The sequence below is a fragment of the Pipra filicauda genome, unplaced genomic scaffold (genome assembly GCF_003945595.2).
Source record: "Pipra filicauda isolate LSUMZ 115617 unplaced genomic scaffold, ASM394559v2 scaffold2_size9829703_pilon, whole genome shotgun sequence".
Classification (NCBI taxonomy): domain Eukaryota; kingdom Metazoa; phylum Chordata; class Aves; order Passeriformes; family Pipridae; genus Pipra; species Pipra filicauda.
In genome coordinates this window covers 5,675,664-5,697,534 of record NW_024104421.1, presented here as the reverse complement: position 1 = coordinate 5,697,534, position 21,871 = coordinate 5,675,664, and the positions used below count along the sequence as shown (strand labels likewise).

The following is a 21,871-nucleotide window of genomic DNA, read 5'->3' as shown; positions in this document are numbered from 1 at the left end:
ATTTGGTTATCTGACGTGGCTCGACAGACCGTGCCGAAGATCCCACTGCCCAGGTCACCTCAAAAACAGCGTTAGGGGAACGACGATCGGAGCTGTGGGGAATCAACTCTGCCTCGTCCTCCCGGCGCGATGAGCGGCCGAGGAGCTCCTCCTGGAGCGCCCCGCTGCCACCGCTGCCCCGCGGGGCCGGGGGGTCCTGTCGCGGGGAAGGGGACGGGGCCCCGCCCGCCGGCCCCACCGCAGCCCCCGCACCGCCCCGCACCATCCGTCCCGGCACAGCCCCTGACCGAGGCCACCGCCCACTGCATCGCGCCGCGCCCCGACCGAAGCCGTGGGGCGGGGGAAGGAAAAGTTTCCCGGGGGATGCGAGGACCCCCCGCCCCCTGCGCCGGGCTGCCATTGGCCGAGCCGCCTGCCAGAGCCCGCAGCCACAAAAGGCGTTGCTAAGTGGATGTTTATTTTTTTCACCCCTCTTTTTATTTTTTTCCCTCCCCCCCCCTTTTTTTTTTTGTGTCCCCCCCCCCTCCTTCACTACTTCTTCGGTTCACTCGCGCCGCTCCCGCCGCCGCCGCCGCTCCGCCCCGCTCCGCTCCCCGCGGGAGGCAGCGCGGGTCGGGCGCGGAGCCGTCCCGCTCCGGCCATGGCCTAAGCGGGAGGGCGGCCGGGGCAGAAGATGAGTTTCCAGGCGGAGGACGGCGTGGGCAGCCTCTGCCACAAGGCGCTGCAGATCATCTCGGAGCTGTGCCTGGGCGGGCAGGTGGAGCGGGAGAAGTGCGCTGGCATCTTCCCCCTGGAGACGGCCCGACAGGGCATCGGTGGCACAGGTACCGATACACCGGACCCGCCGCCGGGCTCGTCCTGCCGCCGCCGCGGCGCGGACAGGGACGGCGTGGGCGGCCGGAGAGCGCAACTTTTTCCTTTGCTTTCCCTGCGTGCGGAGGGGGCGGAAGGGGGGCAGGCACACAGCCAGCTTTTAAATCCTCTCCCTCTCGCAGCCCGCGGAGGCTCCCGAGAAGCAGCGAGGGAAGCGCCAGGACCGCCGGGGTGGGGGACAGCGCTCCGGGGGGAAACTCGGGGCAGCGGGCGAGGATGCGGGCGTGGGCACAGGGAGCACCGAGAGATGCCGAGGGGAGAGAAATCGCCGCCGGCGTGCGAGCCTCGCCGCCGGTTGGAGCCCCGCCGCCGGAGACGGTCCCATACCCCCGCAGCTCCCTCGTTTGCCCCCTCGCAGCTCCGCTCCGGCAAGGTTTTCCCCGCGGCGGGAGTTTCTCCTTAGACAAAGCTCGGACCCGGGCTGCTGCGTGTATTTGCGGGGCCGTGCGCGCGGGGAGCGGAGCAGAGGGGCTGCCTCTGATGTTCTTGCCACGGGTGGGCAGTGGTTCCGTGCGACGGGCGCGCCACGCGTGGGCTGAGCCCGCTCACCCTCTCTCTTCTCCCCGACCGTCCTTCTGCGTTTGGCGGGTCGCGCTGGCGGCCCCGGCAACAGGTTGCGCGACGGGGCGGCGGAGGGAGGACGGGCAGCAGACACGGCTCGGGGCTCAGCCTGGGTTTAGGGCTCAGCCCGGGCTCGGGGCGCAGCTCGCCAGTCCGCGGCTCGCAGTATCCCCATTCCGAGCGGGTTTGAGGTATTTTACACCCTCTCCGCTAATCGCCGAGGGCGGCGGGAGAGCTGTCTGGCGGTCGGTGGGAACCTGTGAAGTCAGGGCAGCACTCTGGTCCAGGACTCATCCAGAAAAATTTGGGGAGGGCGGAAGGAGGGAATTCGGATTAATTCAAGCATTCCGAAGCCAGGAAAATTGTCGGTATCGAAACCAAGATTTTGAACCCTAAAAGTGGTGTCTTTGGTCCCTGATTTCTGGATTTCCTGCATCTTTCAGAACTGGCACTGTGCTTTTACATTATCCTGTGCAGTACTCCCTGGACACCTTGCTTTCCTTGGCACTTTTTTTTAGGAGGGGGCTTGAAAATTAGTCGAAGTTCTTTGCTTGATTTCTGCCGGGAGGGGTTGATAATCTCTTCTGCCTGCCCATAAATGCAAATGTACAGCTTGCATTATGGCCAGCAAATGCCAAGTGTACAGTGCAAATTAAATAAATTAACACCAGGTCATGTAAAGCAGCAGGCTCTCAGCGTGTGCCCCAGCTGCGCTCTCGCTGCCGCCGCAGCTGATATTTTTATTTTTTTATTTTCTTCTCTTCTAATACCCACAGCTTTTACCGCAAAACCCCGGGTTGTTTGTAATATCTCAGATCAAAAAACCTGTTTCTGATCCTGCCTGACCCAACCCGGCCCGACCCAGTGGGTCTCGGTTCGCCTCGGGTGCCCCTTCCCCCTCCGACCCCGCCGCCGGGGCAGGGCAGGCAGGCGCCGGGGGCGCGGGGGTCGCAGCCTGTTTCCTCCAGCATGGATCATTAGTTTATTGTGCTTTATAAATGCTAAGTACTGAACATGTTCTGACCGATCATGCACTGTGTTAGTCGTCATCGTCCAAATAGTAAAAGGTTGAATGAAGATGACAGTCCCCCATGGAGCCTTGAAACTTGGGCTCTGAAGAGTTGATCTGATTTTTAGAGAGTACTGCACAGAGAGTCGGTGTCATATATTAGATGACATATAAAAACAAAGTTGTTTTATGAACAGGTGGGATATGAAGAATACAAAACTTCCCATGAGGTAGACCAAGATCTGCTATTTAGAAAATATAAGTCTTCAACACTTGGTTTGATATTGCATTGTGTACAGTAACAGGAGCTTCTTTTTAAACATTTCTTGAAAGTCAACGATCTTGTTGGTCTTTCATTTGTAAACCCTAACTACCTTGCAATTGTTGAATTAAGAAAAGAAATTATAATTAGCAGACCAGGGGCTTGAACAACTGGGTCCCATATCTCAGGTGAATTCCTGAATCTCACTTTTTTCTCCTTAAAAGGAAACCACCATTAGATGATGGGTGTCAGGTTTATTGACATGCACATTATATTGAGCATTGTCTCATTAATAGCACTGCTAATGAATGTATATTAATACTTTCTGTCTCCAGAGGAGGAACAGACACACTGTCATTGTTGATAATTGACAATATTTTAATATGCAAACACTTGGATAGACAAGATATAAATATCACTTGCATCAATTTTATGAACAGAGAAATTCTAAATACAGTTTAGGCTGAGAGAAGTGTTGTCATTGAAAGGTGAGCCATGCTGTATCTCTTCTGCTCTTCAGATGCACATAGAGTTCCTTATCATCTCTATGGATAAAGCTAATGTTGTCCAGAGTGTTGAGCATCCATAGTTCCTGTCCATTAAAGGTAGAAATGTCAAGTGTTCTTCATAATTGTTCTGGGAACATAAGTCATAAATATTTGTGTTTGTCTGAATCTGTGCCTCATACAAAGGGTGGAAGCATTTGGTGTGAGAATCTATATCATGTAGCCATATCCTTCTTGCCTGAGTAAATTCTCCACAGGTCTGTTGTCGTGCAGCTGTAACTGTATGGTAGAGAGCCTCGAGGAATGGCTAATTTAGCCCTATCAGTTTTGCTGTATGTCCCAAATGATGCTGTGGAAAGCACTTTCCCAGTGTATGCCCACACTGGGTGACATGCATCACAGAATCTGTTCAGTTGTCTGCTCTCTGGGGCTCCAGCAATAGCAGTGTGTTGGGAATTAGCTCCTGCAACAAGGACTGAAGTGTGTGGAGAAAAAAGCACTGTAGTAAGAAGATAATTGAGTTGTAAGGAGGACTTGTGCAGGGCTAAGAGTTAGACTCGATGATTCTGGTGGGTCCCTTCCAACTCAGCATATTCTGTGATTCTGTGACTTTTGGAATATGTGAGGAAGATAAAAGACTCTGAGATGGTTATTACAGAATAATGGCTTATTGTTATGTTATAGAATCACAGCTAAACTTTCAACCTTCAATGGAAATCCAAAAAGCAAATAGCCACAGAGACAGTGTAAGGAGGAGAGAAAATAAAAAATAACCAATGACTATATTGGGATAGCATGTTCTGTCTTTAAATGATGGATTCATTCTGTTTCCCTCATCTCAAAAAGATACCTAAAAGTGTCACAAAGGTAAAAGTCACTACTAAGGTTTCATTGAAAGAAAGAACTCTAAACTTCACTAAGCCTGACAGAATTCTAGAAGTGTTTGGACGATGCTCTCAGGAACATGGTGTGATTATTGGGAATGTTCCGGAATTATTGGGACACAAGTTGGACTTGATGATCCTTATGGGTCCCTTCCAGCTCAGAATATTCTGTGATTCTGTAAATGAGGATGAGACTCACATTTGGAAAGGAAAGAATAGTGCAAAGAACCTTTCAGAAAATAAAAGAGTAGATAGTGAAAAGGAAAGCAGACTATTTCTATTTAATACAAGAATAAAACATGTTCTGGAAGTTGAAAATATTTGAAAATGCAGCAAGAACTACATTGATATAGCTGTGTTAGTGAGTGTGGTGATTGCTTTCTGTTCAGCTAGACCATGAAAAGCAGCCTAGATTTCTCAAAGGAATCAGCTGCTTGAGGCAGAAGATGCACCACCCAGTCACAGGATCAAAGCAAAATATGAGACAGTATTGACCTCATGACCCAAGAAGTTTCACAGGGAAGCAGAGAGGCTGAGCACTGATTTTTTTGATAGTGTAGGTGTCTAGATAGGAGAAAAAAGCATGACAAAGATAACAGAATCAAACACAAAGAAGAGGAAGCCAGTGACACAGAGTAAAAAATGATGAGTACGTCTCTAGGAAGGCAGAGTACAACAAAATGAAGCAACAAAGCAGAAAGGAGAGATATACATGTTTGCTGTGAACTAGAGAAATAAGAGTTTGTACTTTCTTTGTGAGTAAACAGGATTACATGAAGAAAAGACTGATTATTCAATACGTTTTTTGCTCTCAGTGACAGCATCACCACGTTAGGACACTCAAATTACTGCTCACTGCTTGGGTCAGGAAGGGATAATCGTATTTAGTGTGATGGATAATTAATCTACAAAACTCATAGCAAAGAATCTTAGTGAGATAAATAATTTTGTAAATTTCTAGGAACTTTAGACAATTAGTGAAGATAGACATCTGTTGTTACATTGTCTACCCTGGTAATTACAATAACTATTCATTCTCATCTCAGGGGAATGCTCAAGTGAAAAGATTAGGAAACTGTTTATGTTTATGGTATCTTTATATGATTAGATTACTATGTGAGCTTTCTTCTCAACTTAATACAATTTTTGGCAAAATGCTCAATTACATGTGCAGCTGTTTTGTTTTTATTTTACACCTCCAGAACATTTGGGTAAAATGGTTAAGATGTCAGTAGTAAGAGTTTAGGTGGAAAATAAATGGGAGGTGGATGTGCAGGGTTGCACCCCACATAATTTATATCTGAGCCTAGTAAATTATTTATTTCTATAAGTCTCCAAAATTCATATATGCAATGTGGTTATGCCTGTATTTTAGCTCAGGATATCTGACTAATAAAGGACTCTAATTCATTTTTTCCGGTTAGGCATACCTCCTCATTTTCAATGGAACCCAGCATATCGAAAGTTCCAGTGAACATTTCTGAAGATTAAGCAAATTACATACAGCATAATGAGAGGAGTTCGGGCATTCTGCTCTAGGGACACATGTTTAAAATTCATTTTATGTCCTCTGCAAATGGTGGTTACTTTCTGCTGTCTTTGCTTTTTTTTAGGCTTGCTGGTCATGCAAAACTTTACTATCTCATTATCAGTTCTCATGGGTGACCAATGTTTATTACAAAGCTGGGAATCCAGCTGCTTTCCTGCCAGGAATGGCATACTTTAACCCACTGGAGTGGGTAGAGAGTACCTAGAGAGTGATATTCACTCTTGCTCTTTTGCTTGTCAGACAATCGTTTTTTTAAAGTGGACAATACAAAGAGCATTGGCTTCTACAGGATCATTTGTTATGCATCTTAATATTCTACTCACAGTTATTTTATTAACATAAAAGTTTAACCTACCAAATTTTTAACCCTACCCCTGATTCACAGTTTACTATAGAAGTATAGAGGGAGTAGAGAAAACACTGGAGCCTCCTGCACATGGCCATTCTGTAACACAGTCTCATTCTTGCATGAAGATCAATGTCTTGTGTCCTCCTGCTGTAACTGGCATGAGTTTCCCGTTGGCTGTCAGATGCTTCCCTGACAACCCTCAACCTCCTAGATGGGATCTGATGGTTTACATTTAGTTCTGGTTCCTTTAAACATGCATGTGCTCATCCACACAATGCACAGGCATACACAAAGAGTTTAAGCTGTAGGTATGTCTACACCACCTGGATATATTTAGGGGAGGAGGAAGAACAGATTTGCCCTGTAGAGTGCTTCTAAGTTCTTCTCAGTTGGCCCAAGGTTAGCATGAAGGGGACAAGAAATAGATTGAACAAATGTGAAGTCTACTGCTATCAATGTAGGACAGGAAAGGAATATAGAACAACGTCATACAGGAAAGGAACATTTTTCTTCAAGAGAAAGTAGCAGTTGTGTGACACAATTGAGCATTCTGTTACAGAGAAGGGAAACTGAGCATCTCTGCTACAGGGAAATGTGGTAAAATTAAGTAATAAACATTTTAAGTTAGCAGACCAACCAAATTATTTACCACAGAGTTCAGCACCTGGTTAGAACAATGTTACTACCAGAGAAATATATAACTTGGTGGGAAAAAAATGCAGGGTTACTGAAATATATAACTTACAAAATCAGTGTTAACAAGCTGTGAAAATCATAAATGCATCTAATTCAGCAGTGTAAAGGCAAAACAGAGGGGTAAATACACCACTGAGGCCAGATTTATTTATGGCAAATGTGAAGGCAGTCACAACAATGCAAAAGTGCTTAATATGCAGACAGCAACAATACACAGTAAAAACAAGAGCTTTACAACAGAATCTTCCTCTATACTCATTTTGTAAAGAAATACAGATGAAAAATGCAGAAACATTTATAGCATCTGGAAGACAAATCTGTAATAATGAAGAGACGTAGTGTTTTCTCATGTCCTGTTCTATGTCTGAGAAGTTTGTTATATAATGCTGGGTGAGAATAAACATAACCATGACAATTCAAAAATGACACTTGAGCTGCACGAACCTCCTTACAGCTGGGATATGCTTATGATGAATGGCAGTCCAGTGAGCTTATGATGTGTTTTCATTTCTCTTTCTCATCTGAAAGAGGATAATGAGGGTTCCTTGCAGACACAGAGACATCCTCACAAGTGCGAGAGCATCATGGGAGCAAGCCCAAAGCTGGTTTTTTTTGTGTTTAATGGAAAGCTACATGGGCAGATCTGGGTCAAGCAGAGAGTTCCTTCCTATTGAGATTAAGTGAGAGTCAACAAGTAGAAAAGCGGGTAGGCCAGAAAAACCTTGGGAGTGAAGACCAATAGTTTACATGCAGTGTGTTACAGATGAGAGGGCAATGTGCAATGTCTTTTTCTTCCTACACTGCAGGCAAAAAACCCCCACCCAGTCAGGCAAAAGTGAGAACCATCCTCTCTAAAATAACTTAGATAAATTGATGTTGACAAGAGATTAATAATTCTATGTGCTGTAATCATGTAGTAAATCACAGTGATACCTGACTTCATTTAGTTCCCTTACTGTCAGGAAATATGCCACCATAGTTAGCATTAAGAAGTGACACACCAGCAGGTAGATGGTGATGGCTGTGTTGAATGAATTAACAGCCTAGGAGGGAACAATAGGGCCAGAGTAAAAAGGTTTGAGGAAGATCTTCAAAGCATGCTTCTCCATGAGAACAGGAGAGGAGGTCATACCTACACTTTTAAGTGAAAGGCTATTTTTTGCCGCTTGAAATATAAGTTGGATGTTTTGACAGGTTCAGGTTATGCAAAAAAATACGAGACTCTGAACCCTGCCACTTTCTGAGGCATGCTAAAGCTTCATATCCCCATCTGAAGGGATTTGGATGACACAGAGGTAATTGTGGAAGATCTGCTAATGCAGAGTAAGAATTAACACTAGCAAACTTTTGCATGCTTAAAATTTCCCCAAGGAAAACTGAACCACAGAAATGATGGGCTGGACCAACTAGTTCATATACGTGGAAATAAGGGAGATTTATTGGCCCCAGACCTTTTATAATTTATAAGAATCTTGCTTCCCTTCAAATCCTAGAAAATCAGAGACATTAATTTATCTGATTGAGCTGACTTGTGGCATTACAGACACAAGAGTTCCCTTATTTTGGAAAGGGCGAAGTTCCTTATGGATAATGAACAAGAGAACAAGTTTAAAGAAAAATATATTTGAAAAAAGGTTACAGACATTGTACTTTAAATATGTAAAAGAACCAGGATCGGATATAGACAAAAAAGTGGGTCAAAAGAGAACATAACCCCCCCACTTTTTTCCCATGTGTTCCTTTTCCACCTATTCATTTGCTGACAAGAATATGTTCTTTTTAGTATGGTTTGCATCAGACATGTGCCTGACTCTCATACACATGGGCAGCTACATCACAGCACTATGTGGTCTCTCTCTCTTCAGAATCATGGGTTTGTGGAGTATGTTTTTCCAAAGTTAAGCCTCAAGAGGCATATGTTGTCTGGGCACTGTCTAAAACATAAGTGACCTTAATTGGTTTGGAAATGGAAGTCTGCCAGTGTGCATGTTTGCAAATGGATTCATGGGCAGAACTTTTCTGAGTCAAGTTCCAGACAAGAAATTTTTAGAAGCCATGGTACAGAAACCATTACTCAAAACACTATCTAGCATCCAGGGGAAAAACCAACCAACCAACAAACCAAAACAGGGGATGTTTCTGAAGTACTTGTGTAAAAGCCAAAAGACTGGCTATCAAGGAGCCTTTTATGGTTGAAATATATCTAGGATATTTCTTTTAATGCAGAGATTTTGAAGCTTCTCAAATAGACATGCCTGTCTCAAATGAGAAATATAAAATTGTCCAAAATTCCATATCTTGAAAGAGTAGTTTGATATATAAAACCATGGGGAAACAGGGTACTTTCTGTTATGAAATTTTATCAAGACCATGAAGATGACATTAAGGACAGAGATTAATAAAGCAAGTTTACCAGGACCGAAATGATAACTCCACTGAAATCATTGGAAGATCTTCCACTGATCAGAAGGGGGTGTTGTGAGAAAAAAAGATTTTTTTCACATTGCTGAGTATACCCACCATGAGAACAAGAATGGGAAAAGCATAATACTTTTTATTTGGAGATGAATGCTCAGAAAAATAACCTGTTCTGTGCAAATCTTTACCATTGAAGAAAAGCTGCAATATCAGCTCAGAAAAAGAGTTGTCAAACAACTACTTCTAGTCTGAGACAGTTTTTCTTTTCTTTCTTCCTGGTGACCAGTGAGAACATTGTTCACAATGTTGACAATTAATGTTGTCAGAATCAGTATGTCTCCTTCTGCCCATAAAAACTTGGACAGTCTTTGAATTTGTCACCGGTTCTACTCCTCTAAATAATATTTTGTATGTGAAACACAACCTTTGTCTGATGAAATATCCATTCTTCAGTACCCATTTTAGTTCCTAACCAGGTATCTGTGGAAGGGATATGAAGAAGCTCCTAGTCTGCAGAACTCTATTAGTGTTTTATATTCCTTAACCAAACTTCCTATAAAAAGGTAATGTAAGACACATATCCAGTCTAACACACAAAGGCTTTGGGAAGCTCCATTTGATTGTTCTTCAAATGATTTCAGTCATCATGCAACAACAAATCTCTGGCAATTGCTCAATAGAGTGACTGACAGAAGCAAGGACATTAAGTAATATGCTTTTTATGTCAATTTATATGGCATACTGATTGCTTTTTAGCAATTGTGGATATAAATGTAATAAATATTTTCTCGTAGTGAACTGTTTTTGCTCAATTTTTTTGCAATTAAAATATTTTGTTTCTCTTTAAGTATCTGTTGCATTAAGAAATACAATATGTGAGGGTTTTTAATTTATTAATAAACTAGCAAAAATGGAGACTACAACTGTTTGTAGAACTAGCTCCTTATCTCTGCTCTTCAGACTTCAGATATTTCATGTGATTATTTTAGGGTTATAAAACATACATTTTCTGTAAAGATTTTAGGAGCAACTTCAAATTTTAAACAGTTTAGTAGAAATACAGTAAAACAGCTTAGAGAAAGCTGAAGTACAGCAGTAGGTGTTGAAAGGAGACACCAAGTTATTTGAAGGCTTGAAAAATGTCTTGCAGTGAAAAACTTAAATTAGAATTGGCTAGAAATGCTTTGATGGAATGTTTTCCAGCTGATAGTATCTATTCATCAAATTGAAACTCTGCTGGAAAGGATCAATTTTCTTATATCTGGTTTTGAAATGTTTCCAGTAGTTTTAAAGTTCTTAAAACATCCTTTTTCAATATTTTCTAAATGAAAAAAAAACCCTACAATTTTCATTTCTAAAAGCCTTCCTCACAAAATGTAATCTAATTATGCCAACCATTTCTAAACTGAGCTGGAAATATTGCAAATTACCCAAAATTGAATGGCTTCTTCAATTTTTGGGGTTTTGTTTGTTTGGTTGGTTGGTTGGTTTGGTTTGGTTTTTTTGTTTGTTTTTCATTTTGGGGGTGTTTTTTTATTTTTTATTTTTTTTATTCATTTCTGGTAGATCATCAACACTTTCAAGAGTTCTCCTTTTTGTCACTTTGAGAATGGAAAAATAATTGGCCAGCCTGCCTGAAAATTCAGCTGGTTCAATTTATCAAAAAAGTTCCTTCAGTGGGGCGTACTTCTGTGTCAATAGATTAAATTCACTTTTGACCATGTAATGGATTTGTGTGGCCAGGTTTTGGTAGTGGGGGTCTACAGGGCAGCTTCTGTGAGAAGCTGCTAGACGTTTGCCCCATGTCTGATAGAGCCAACACCAACCAGCTCCAAGACAGACCCACTGCTGCTCAAGGCCCACCAGCACTTCTGGGATAATGTTTTTAAGGTTATCTGTGCATCATCAGCTGGAAGAGTGAAAATGTGTGAGCAGAACAACTCTGCAGACACAGAGGTCAGTGAAGAAGGAGAGGAGGAGGTGCTCCAGACACCAGAGATCCCCCTGCAGCCTGTGGTGAAGACCATGGTGAGGCAGCCCATGGAGCAGATATCCACCTGCAGCTCCTGCAGGACCCCATGGCAGAGCAGGTGAACTCATGAATGAGGCTGTGACCCTGTGGGAAGTCCATGCTGGAGCAGACTCCTGGCAGGGCCTATGAACCCACAGAGAGAGAGAGAGGAACCCATGCTGGAGCAGGTTTGCTGGTAGGACTTGTGAACCCGTTGTCAGTCTGCTCCCAAAGTTCTACACCCAGTGGAAGGGACCCACTCTGGAGCAGTGTGTGAGAAAGACTCATGCTGGAGTTTGTGGAGGAGTGTTTCATGTGGGAGGGACAGAGAGGAGGAGCAGGGGAAGAGTGTGATGAGTCCTGCCCTTGAAGGGGAAGGAACAGCAGAGACAATGTATGATGAACTGACTGCAACCCCATTCCCTGTCCCCCGTCCTGCTGGCAGGAGGAGGCAGAGAAATCAGGAGTGAAGCTGAGCCCAGGAAGAAGAGAGGAGTGGGGGAAAGGTGTTCTACGATTTGGTTTTATTTGTCATTATTTTACACTGATTTGATTGGTAATAAATTAATTTCCCCAAGCTGAGTCTTTTTTGCCCATAAGAGTAATTGCTGAGTGATCGCTCCCTGTCCGTATCTCAACCCACAAGGTTTTTATTATATTTTTTCCCCTGTCCATCTGAGGAGGGGAGTGATAGAGCAGCTTTGACAGTTGCCTGGCACCCATCAGTCAACCCACTACAGACTGTTCCCTGGCACTGAGGTCAATTCACATGCAAGAGCCTCTCTCCATGCTATTACTGTCTATCATCTACTGGAACAGAAGGACCACATCCAGATCACCTTCTAAGAATGATCATTGTCTTATTCTAACACCTGATCCATGGCTAAGAATTGGTTGGGAGGGTATAAATTAGCCCAGTTTAAAACCATTCTGGGGAGTGATAATAGGGAAGTGAGTTTTGATTCCTGGGTTTGTTTCCTGGCACAGTTTATTTTATTTGCATTTTGTATAGGCATGCCTCATGAAGCATAGCATATCTTTTAATCTCTCATGCAAAAACATGAAAGAAGCAATGGCTGTAAATTAGAACTACAAAAACAGAAATCAGAAATGCGAATTTGCAACAAATTAACCTTTGAAAGAAGCTGTAAACTCAGTATCTCTTAATGTCTTCCCTTGACAAGACAGTCTCCTGCAGAACATGCACGAGCCAAGTAAAAATTAGTGAGCTCAGGAAAAATATCAGGGTAAACATTGGGTTAAACCAAATAGCCTATTAATCCCTACTGGGGATAAATTATGTAGAAAAATCATATGTAAAAGTATCATTTGCTTCTTGTGTTACATTATTATTAGATATAATTATGTATCCATTCATTTTACGGAAGCATCTTCCAAAATTTGTGATATGAATTTCTCACTCAGCTGACATGCTTATTCCAAGGGTTATGTTTTGACATTTACCTGCAGGTGGAAAAGGGGGGCACCTTTCTCGGTTCTGGCAGGAAATGGTCAGGGAGACATACCTGTGTTCAGGGCAGGGCAGCAGCTTGTGCCAAACTCCTTAAATCCAGGAGCACATCTGCACTTATTCCATGACACTGGCCAGAACGAAAGGTAAAGTAAGTTTGAACAGAATTGTAGCTTTCAAATCTCCAGACTACGACATTTTCTATGTGCTTTTGCTTTCCTCATGCATTTTCGTGATGAATAGGCCTTAAGTTCAGTATTTGTTACTGAGATATACCTGGATATTATATATTAATAAAGAAAACATTCCCAAATTTCCTACTTCATCTTTCTAACCTTCATCTTTCTATCTTCATCTTTCTATACTTCATCTCTCTATCTTTGCTCTCAAAGGGACTGGTGAGGTGTATACTGTCCCGTGGACCCAAATACATACTGTTTTTCTTTCTGTGAAAATCTAGAAAAAATGCACTCAAACCCTCTTTGCACTTTTCCACTCATTCAGTTTAGTAGCCTATAGCCCGGAGTTATGGATACAGAGTATTAGTTGTTAAAATGTCAAAACTTGTTGTAAGCAGAAGCAGCAGCCATTACTTGAGGGATGTTTAAGCACGGTTTAGTGAATACTTTTAAAGCTCACAAATGGCTCTTTTGAAAAGGAAAGGGATTTTTTAGTTATAGTATTGCATGGAACTGGAAAAATCAAACTGAAACATGTCACATAGAATAAAACTCCTAATTAGGGCTCAACTGGCAGTGCTGGTGATCCACCATCCCCTAAAATACAAGTGTGTTCACAGAATTTTGTTGGTACGAAATCTGTTCCATTTTTGGCCAGGCTATTGGATATCATAAGCAATTGTGTCAAGCAAAAGTCAAATACATGGCAGAAGGGGTAGCTAAATGTACAGTATGATCTCTGTACAACTCAGGGCATCTGGATAGCATTCTGTGAAGCCAGCTGCTTTTTCATAGCAAAATTTTAGATATTGATGTATATGTGCTATCTTGGTTTCATGCAGCCTTGGTCTATAGCTGAAGATTTAACCCTAGAAATTTCTTATTTATGACAGACTTTATCCTGTCCCTATTTACACCACTTAAATATTAGGTTTTCAAATGTTACTGAAGCAGTTGGCATAGAGAATCAAAAGTTTGGCGAGTCCTGAAGAAATCTGTGTTATCAGCCTGGCAGTTTAGATCTGGTCTATCTTCATGTGCACTGATATAAAATGTTGAAGGTGATTTAACTTTTTCATCAAGATGTGTCCTTGATGTTCTAAATATATGTTCTAAAGAATTAAACATCCATAACTTCTCACTGAAATCAAAGTTGCTGATGTTTTCGGGAGCTGTCTGTCCTCCACCCAAAGTCAGTGTGCAAAGGCATGTGTACATTACTTAAAAGGAGAAGGTTATCCATATAGGTGCTTATTATTAAATTTGGAAATCTAACTCTGGGAACAGAATCTCATGTATTTGCTTTAAATCTTAGTGAGGACACTTGTTGTTTGAGTATAATAACTTTGCTTTAGCCCTGGGCAATATTACTTTTACCTACAGATTTCTAAATCCTTTGACAACAGCTAAGAGTTTTGGGGACTCTTTTGCTTCAGTAGATTCTTACTTCCTTAGAAGTATGTCTGAGTGCGAGGCTAGATACTGGCCCTTGGTCTGAACAACAATTAATGGAGTGTTTGTGAAGTAGATATTAGAAAATAATAACATTTTAGAGTACAGGCTGAGATAGCAAAAAAACCAAAAAGCAAACAAAAAAACCCACACACAAAAATAACACAACCTTAAATAGGACCTTAAAACTCTATGCAAAAATAATGACAAAAATGCTTCTATGCCCTTGCCTGTGTAATTTTTAATTATATTTTTCTCTTCATGTTTGTCTGTCATGATGATTTTTGTTTCTAATTGTTTGCAGACGTCTCAGTCAGTCTGTTAGCAGTAGTTGTCAGCTTCTGTGGGCTCGCCCTGCTGGTAGTCTCGCTTTTTGTCTTTTGGAAGCTGTGTTGGCCCTGCTGGAAGAGCAAACCTCTCACTTCCAATGCCAGTAATGTCCCTCAGAGCAACTCCAGTGCTCCTACAGAGGTTATGGAGACCAGTGAGAAAAAGGAAGTGAAAGAAAATGGGAAACCTACAACAAAGGTACTTGAAGCTGCACTGAAAATTAGCCACACTTCACCAGATATACCAGCAGAGGTCCAGAACGCACTGAAAGAGCATCTGATCAGACATGCTCGCATGCAGAGGCAGATCACTGAGCCCACGTCGTCATCAAGGTAAGTCAGAGGCTCTCGAGTTTGTGGCACCTTTCCTAGGAACAGGTAGGCCAGGAATGCTCTGCTGGAAATTTCCAGGATCCTTGAAATCCTGATTCACAGGTTTCTTCACAGTTATGGGTGAAACAGTAGTCACGTGAAGGCAAAGCCTCACTGTTTTTTGAACAGAACATTCTGAAGCATACAGTGTACCTTCACTTACACAGTTATTTTAACATATGAAAACAAAACCTACTACTTTGTAAATACATACGTTGCTACTTTAATCATTTCCCTTTTAGGTTTTGATTATAAGACTGACTTCAGTGTTATTTTTTAAAGTACTGCAACATCTTTTGACAGAGGTAGATAGATATACCTATTGCTTTCGCAGAAGAAACTTTCCCTCTCCTATAAATAAATTATAGATTCACTGTTGATGGCACATTTAAGACATGGTTTGCCAATTATGGCGTGTATTATGAAGGAATTAAAACCCCAGTCTAAGTACATAGGTCCTTATTGACAGATCTTAAAGCAATAGAGATTCTATATAGACCTTTAAATAAATGACATGCATGCAGCATTCCTAAAATGATTTCTTTGGTATTAAAGTGGAGGAAACATTTGTATTAGGTACCACTTTATATTGAAAAGTAGTGAAGACATGCAGGGACCTATAATTTCAAATGGGATTTTCTTCAAATACTGTCAGCACATTTAATGCATGGAAAACAAACAATGAGCTGCAAAGATCACTTTCTACATTGAAAAAGGAAATGTTTTATAAACAAAGAGTGGAGAAACTAAGGCTGGAGGAGGCATTTGAAGTATTGTGTAATGCCATAAGTTAGAATACTGTGTAGGAAGTAGATTTCTCTCAGTAATCCATTTGCTAAGGAAACACATTGTTACCAAAACAAAACAAAAAAACAAACAAAAAAAGGCCTACGCTCGCAGTAATCGTTAGAGGCATGAGACTGGAGAAGACACATGCTTTACTTTCAGTGGCACATACTTTGTTGGCCTTCTGTGAGACCCTAAGTTAGCGTTTTGCCAGTTGAGTGTGCTCATTTTGGTGGTGAGTGACCAAGTGCTTTTTCCCAGCTATTCCAACATCATGAAACAGCCAACAAGCAGCCACAGGAGGCTCCCAAAAATGAGAGCACTCCAGCCAGGGGAAGTCTGACTGACTTTAGCAGCTGAACTATCTCCTGAATTATGAGACTGTACAGATGGCTTTAAGCCACGTTACCCTGGCTATGCCTGGCTCCAGCTACTGTATCTGTCTCCTCAGAGAGGGAGCACAGCAACCAAGCCATTCTGAGGAACATTTACCACAATACTGGGTTGATAATTTTGAAATTGTAACTGTTATACTGAACCCAGAGGGACCAAAACTGGTACAGTTTAGCATGAGAAGGCTGTTACCCAACTCAGGATTACCTAACTGGGTATTAATTGGTGGAGTTTTATCCATCATTTACTGACAGGTAAATCCAGGTAATCAGACTGTCTGACTTCCTGAACAGAAAAAAGGAATAGCTGGCTGGCAAAGGACTTAAGTAGTCCCTGTGGTACTATAGGGGAAAAAAGAAGTTCCAGAAACATGATCTAGAGCTGCTTCATGCTGTGAAAATATTCTCACAGACCTCTAGAGTGATTTGGACTGGTATCTAAATGCCTGTGAAATATCTGTGACACCAAGGACAGTTTCACAAAATTAAAACCTGCTATCAAACCTACTCTTTCTGCATATGTTGGTAACCTTGTAAGGGAGTTTTCTTTTTATTCTATCTGGATTATCAGGGTTAAATCTTTCCTGAAAGGGACAGTTTCTGTGCTTTGAGTAAACCCTGATTGTTGCACCATAGCCAGTCAATAGCAGGGTGTTTGGAGATATCACCTTCTTTTACAGTTTGCTGAAAAACTCTGCATTCTTGCCACAAAACATGTTAAGAATTAGATGTGTCTTAAAAATTACCCAGTAATAGTAATCTCTCTGTTTGTAAATCCATTTTATCAATACCCCTGCTTGCCTTAAGGGAGTCTTAGCTCACTGACAGCCCATATTAATTATTGCTGCCGAGAACATCATGTATGAGAAGAAGGCTGGACATTTAGACCAGCTTTCTGCATTATTCCTGATTGTGATTTAGTCCCAGCTGGCAACTATGTACCAGCAAAATGTCTAAAACCTGACTCTGGTGTTCTTCATTGGGGGTCTGTAAATATAGGAGAGCCATTAGCAGAGGCAGCACAACTTCTCTTGCATTGTCTTCAATGCAGCACTGCTTCCTTGTCCTCAGGAGTCCTGAGGGATTCAAATACATTCCATTGACAAAGGATCAAAGGAAATTGTTTGCTGCCTGGATTGTCTTCTCTACACTGGTCTCACCTGAGCTGGGGCAAAAAGTGTTGTAACCAGTTCTATGATAGGTTTATACAGCCATCATCTTCTTAATAAAATAAATAAAATCATATTAAGTCATTGTAATTGAGCACAAAGATTTTAATAAGCCACTGAGAGCAACGATAAAATGCACCTGATCACAGTTTTTAGACCATACATTTAACGTAGAGACATGTTAGTGTAGTGAAATGATACATTTCTGCTAGAATAGAACTCTGTCATTTTTATACTTCCCGATAATATGAAAAGACCTTCTTAAAACTCTTTAGTACTTGATCCCAATTAACCAGTACACCATGACAGAAGAACTGCAGTAGTGTTCATTTACAAATATTTCTGCCCTGTGTTATTGCAAAACACTCTTTCCACTATTTTGTGGAAGAATTCTGTAATATAGTTTATTGTTTCTTCAAATGTTCACCTGTATTTTCGAAGAACATACTTTCGGTTCTCTAGCATTAGCATAGCATGTTGAGTTAGTCCTCAAGAGGCACAAGGACAAAAGGGAGGTGCCTGTAAATGTTAAAGAAAAATGAGCATATGTGTTGACTTCAGTGTTTGCAAGGAAGAGACAGCAGTCTCCGTTCCATCTAAATAGCACAAGAACATGCTTTTTCCTGGATTTGGTCCAAGAGATTGCTCTAGTGCCATGTAGAAAAGCTAGACCAGAGTCAGCCCTCATAAATCTGAAGTCATGTCATAAATCAGCATCCTATCCCTCTCTTCTTTCATACATATACCATCTTACTGAGTTGGAAATGAGCTTCACACTGTCACTATTCCTGTGCAGCAAAGTTTTATGTTAGAGATTTACATACTCAGTTAGAGATTTACTGTCACTCAAAATACATCTGTTCTATCCTATGGAAGGCAAGTCTATTATAGGAGTCAGTAGAGGTTGAGGTATCTAGATTTGCATGTTAGTAGCTATGCCACATTTTCACAACCTGGTTGTCTGACATCCTTGTACTTCATTATCACAGTCATTAATCCCTTTGTTATTGCAGAACAAAGGAAGATAAATATGTTGCCATGGTAACAAGGAAACATCTTAATAATTAACAGACCAATTAGCTGTCTTGGTGAAATGCTATGACTCAGAGCAGATACTTGACACTATGTAATTAGGACTATGGCTTCCTAGAGCAAAAGTGCTGCTGGTTCCCACAGGGGACAGCCATACAGCTGCACTGTTTCACTTAGTGACATCTTGCAACAATGACTACATTCACTAGTGGATCTTGTACGCATAAAGTTTAAAAATAGATTTGGTGTTTTATGTATTACTTTTACATGTTTTAAGACAGATCTTCATAAACGAAAGAGAAGTTGAAGAAAAGAGAATTTGTCATCTACCTGTTTTCACCCAAACAGGAGATGTCATACAACGAGCTTCACTATTTCCCTTGCACAGGCAGTTTTATCCAGCGCTTATGTACAATGGGGTTTAAACGTAATACCCCCATGGCGGAGGGATTGGGATCTTTAGGGTCCCTTCCCACTCAAACCATTCTGTGATTCCATGATTATCTGGGCATCTCAGTACCACAGCTGCAGGTCTGAGGAGGACTCAAGAAGGCCTACCTGCACAAGTTTCCTCAGCAGTGGTAGAAGCAGGAGTAACACAGGTCTTCCTGGACCTCATTATGAGTCAAAGATACTAGAGAGATGGTGCCTGAATTGCTGCCTGCCCAAACGTTTGTTGCACTACATTTTGGGCGGAGTTCAGTTCCTCCCCTGTGTTTAGCACACCTATGAGGTTGGACTTCTCAGAGGAAAAATGCTATGAAACTCCCTGGGGACAATACTGTACTTTTCTGACCTTCTGTTGGGGCCTTTTCATTCCTCACTCCATTCCAATGTGGACATCATCTACTATGAATTCAGGGAGTTCTAACATTTAAGAAAAATGGAAATCTTTCAACTTGTCTGTCTGTGAAGAAAGAAAGGCAGAATGTGTTACATGAGGGTTGTATAGTTCATCTAAATTTGAGATCACACCTGGATTTTTTGGAGCTACTTCAAATCTAGACTATGAAATTCTCCCTCCCCTGTTCTTGTGTAGTGCTAGGACTGCTCCCTGCACCTAGCAGTACTGAAACAGCTGAAAGGGGAAATGTTCTTGTCTATTATTTAATAGCTGCAGATTACCCTCTTGTATCTCTGCTCAGCAGAACTGCGGTAGTTTTGTGCCTCATGCCTTGTGCAACCTCTTCACTTACAGCAAAAATACAAATAATATCTATGAAATGAGTCCTGGTTGCTTTCAAATGGACAATTTGCATTTCTGATTTAAAGAAAGAAACACACAGCTGTGACACCTCTTGTTTTCAGAACACAACACCACAGGGAAACCAAGCAATAAGGCAAGGCTACATTTGGCATTAATAAGCAATTGATTGCAAAAAGCAGAGGAAATTCTGACAGTCGGATTGCTCTGTAATGGCAACTAAGAGTGCTAACAGGAGGATGTACTGAGCTTTTGCAGTACTGATTGCTGGGGTAGTGAAGTAGCGAGAAAATGTGAAAATGTCCAGAACATAAACTGGAGAGTGTAGTCATAATGGAATCTGCTGTTGATAAATGCTATGAAGCTTTTTGACCAGTGTTTTTATATTACTGTAAGGCTGTATGGTATGCCAGGGTTTTGATTTCAGTCACAGTAGGAATGGCACAGCTTTCCATTTATGTTCATGAGCCAAGTTAAGCCCATAAATACATATGCTTATGCAACACTGTATTCAGAATTACAAGGATTTTAACATATTTTATGTTAGTACAGGGATCAGCTTTCAATACACTGCACAGCAGACAGTGAGAACAGAAGGAAAAAAAGCTGTCACAGAAAAATGCTGACCAAAACTTTGAAATGTATTGCAGCCAGAACAAAATGTTCCCAGTCAGATTGGAGAAGGCAGCCTGTACCTCAGTGTAGCAAATACCAAGCAGGTGTATATAAAAAGTTGTAGGATGGCAAAACACTCTGGCGAAAACCTCCAGACACAGCTGTCCCTTTCAGGCGCCTTTCACGGTCATCATTGTGAAGCTTGGTAAATATTTAATTGGAAAACCACCATGGAATGCCTCTAAAAACCAGGGAGTGCTAATGACAATTCTGCAAGTGACTTTTTTTTTTTTCTACCTTACTGTACTTTACTCAGGCCCTAGCACAGTGGGATCAAGCAATGCTGGAACTGTCAACTTGTTCTGTGAAAGAACATGAATTCAGTTTCAGCTGCATAGTCTGAAAGCAAGGTTATAAATATATGTATCTCCAAGATACTGGGTGTCTCTCAGGTCAAGAAATTAATTCTGAACGATTATTTCTCTCAAAGATGTTTAAACACTTGCAAATAATTGAGGGGGGATTACTTTAAAATAATATTTAAGATAGGAACCCTTATTAATTTGGTCTTCTTGTATTTTCTGTTTAGCAATGGTCTTTTCTCAGAGATAACCACGGATTGTTTTGTGTGTGTGTGTGTATGTGTGTGTGCAGGCACAATTCTTTCAGGAGGCACTTGCCAAGGCAGATGCAAGTGTCCAGTGTTGATTTTAACATGGGGACAGATCCGATTTTGCAAAGGGGAGAGACAACAACCAGCATTGGGAGAATAAAACCAGAACTCTACAAACAGAAGTCTGTGGATTCTGATGGGCAACAAGAAGATGTGAAAACATGTGGAAAACTTAACTTCACTCTCCGGTATGATTATGAAAATGAACTTCTGGCTGTCACAATTGTCAAAGCCTTAGATCTGCCTGCTAAAGACTTCACAGGAACATCCGACCCCTACGTTAAGATTTATCTGCTTCCAGATAGGAAAAAGAAGTTTCAGACACGAGTTCACAGAAAGACATTAAATCCTGTCTTTGATGAAACCTTTCAGTTTCCTGTAGCCTATGATCAACTCAGCAACAGGAAATTGCATTTCAGTGTTTATGATTTTGACAGATTTTCTAGACATGACATGATTGGGGAAGTTATTCTTGATAACCTTTTTGAAGTCTCAGATCTCTCCAGGGAAGCCAATGTATGGAAAGACATCCACTGTGCCACCACAGTAAGTAGTGTGTTCCAAAAACATTGATATGATATTTTCATTTCTCTTTTGTAGTTTGTGGCAGTGTATCCTGTTTATCAGCAGAGTCTAGAATAAAAAAAAATAAATAAAAAAAGTTGTCAATATTTTACTCTGAGCACAGAAAATAAGATGCTTGGGAAGCTATAAAATTTAATTACTAAAAAATCTTCTGGGAACATACTGTCATCTTTATGTCTCACTGTGTATATATAAATTATGTTTATTAATTAAATACAACATCGTGAAAGTCACTGCCTAGCAAGAACTATTAACATTTTCCTGTTAGCAAAACACCTGGTCCTGCAAAATGACCATCTATTAAGGAAAAGGGCCCATCCCATCCTGCTCTTGTTAGTAGATTTTCATAGGTTAGGAGTCTTGCAAAGGAAAAAAGGCTAAAAGTGCTTGAAGTCTAAAATGTTCTTTGCTGACTGCCCTGTGCTTAGGGTCCCCAGTAGATGTATCTGTGTTGCTGCTGGTTATTAGCAGAACTCAAGAGACACAAGCAAGTA

General features: G+C 41.5%; 1 protein-coding gene across 2 annotated transcripts in view; it reads left to right on the top strand.

The window, feature by feature from the left end:
• The first annotated feature begins 559 nt into the window (after positions 1-559).
• Positions 560-21,871, top strand: part of SYT10 (synaptotagmin 10) — a 47,788-nt gene continuing 26,476 nt past the window's right edge. Inside the window, exons 1-3 of one of the 2 annotated variants that reach the window (XM_027711586.2) lie at positions 560-824; positions 14,525-14,882; positions 20,774-21,338. In XM_027711586.2, coding sequence (XP_027567387.1) covers positions 674-824; positions 14,525-14,882; positions 20,774-21,338 — 1,074 coding nt within the window. In that variant the 5' untranslated portion in view covers positions 560-673. The other variant, XM_039383233.1, reaches the window with a different exon arrangement.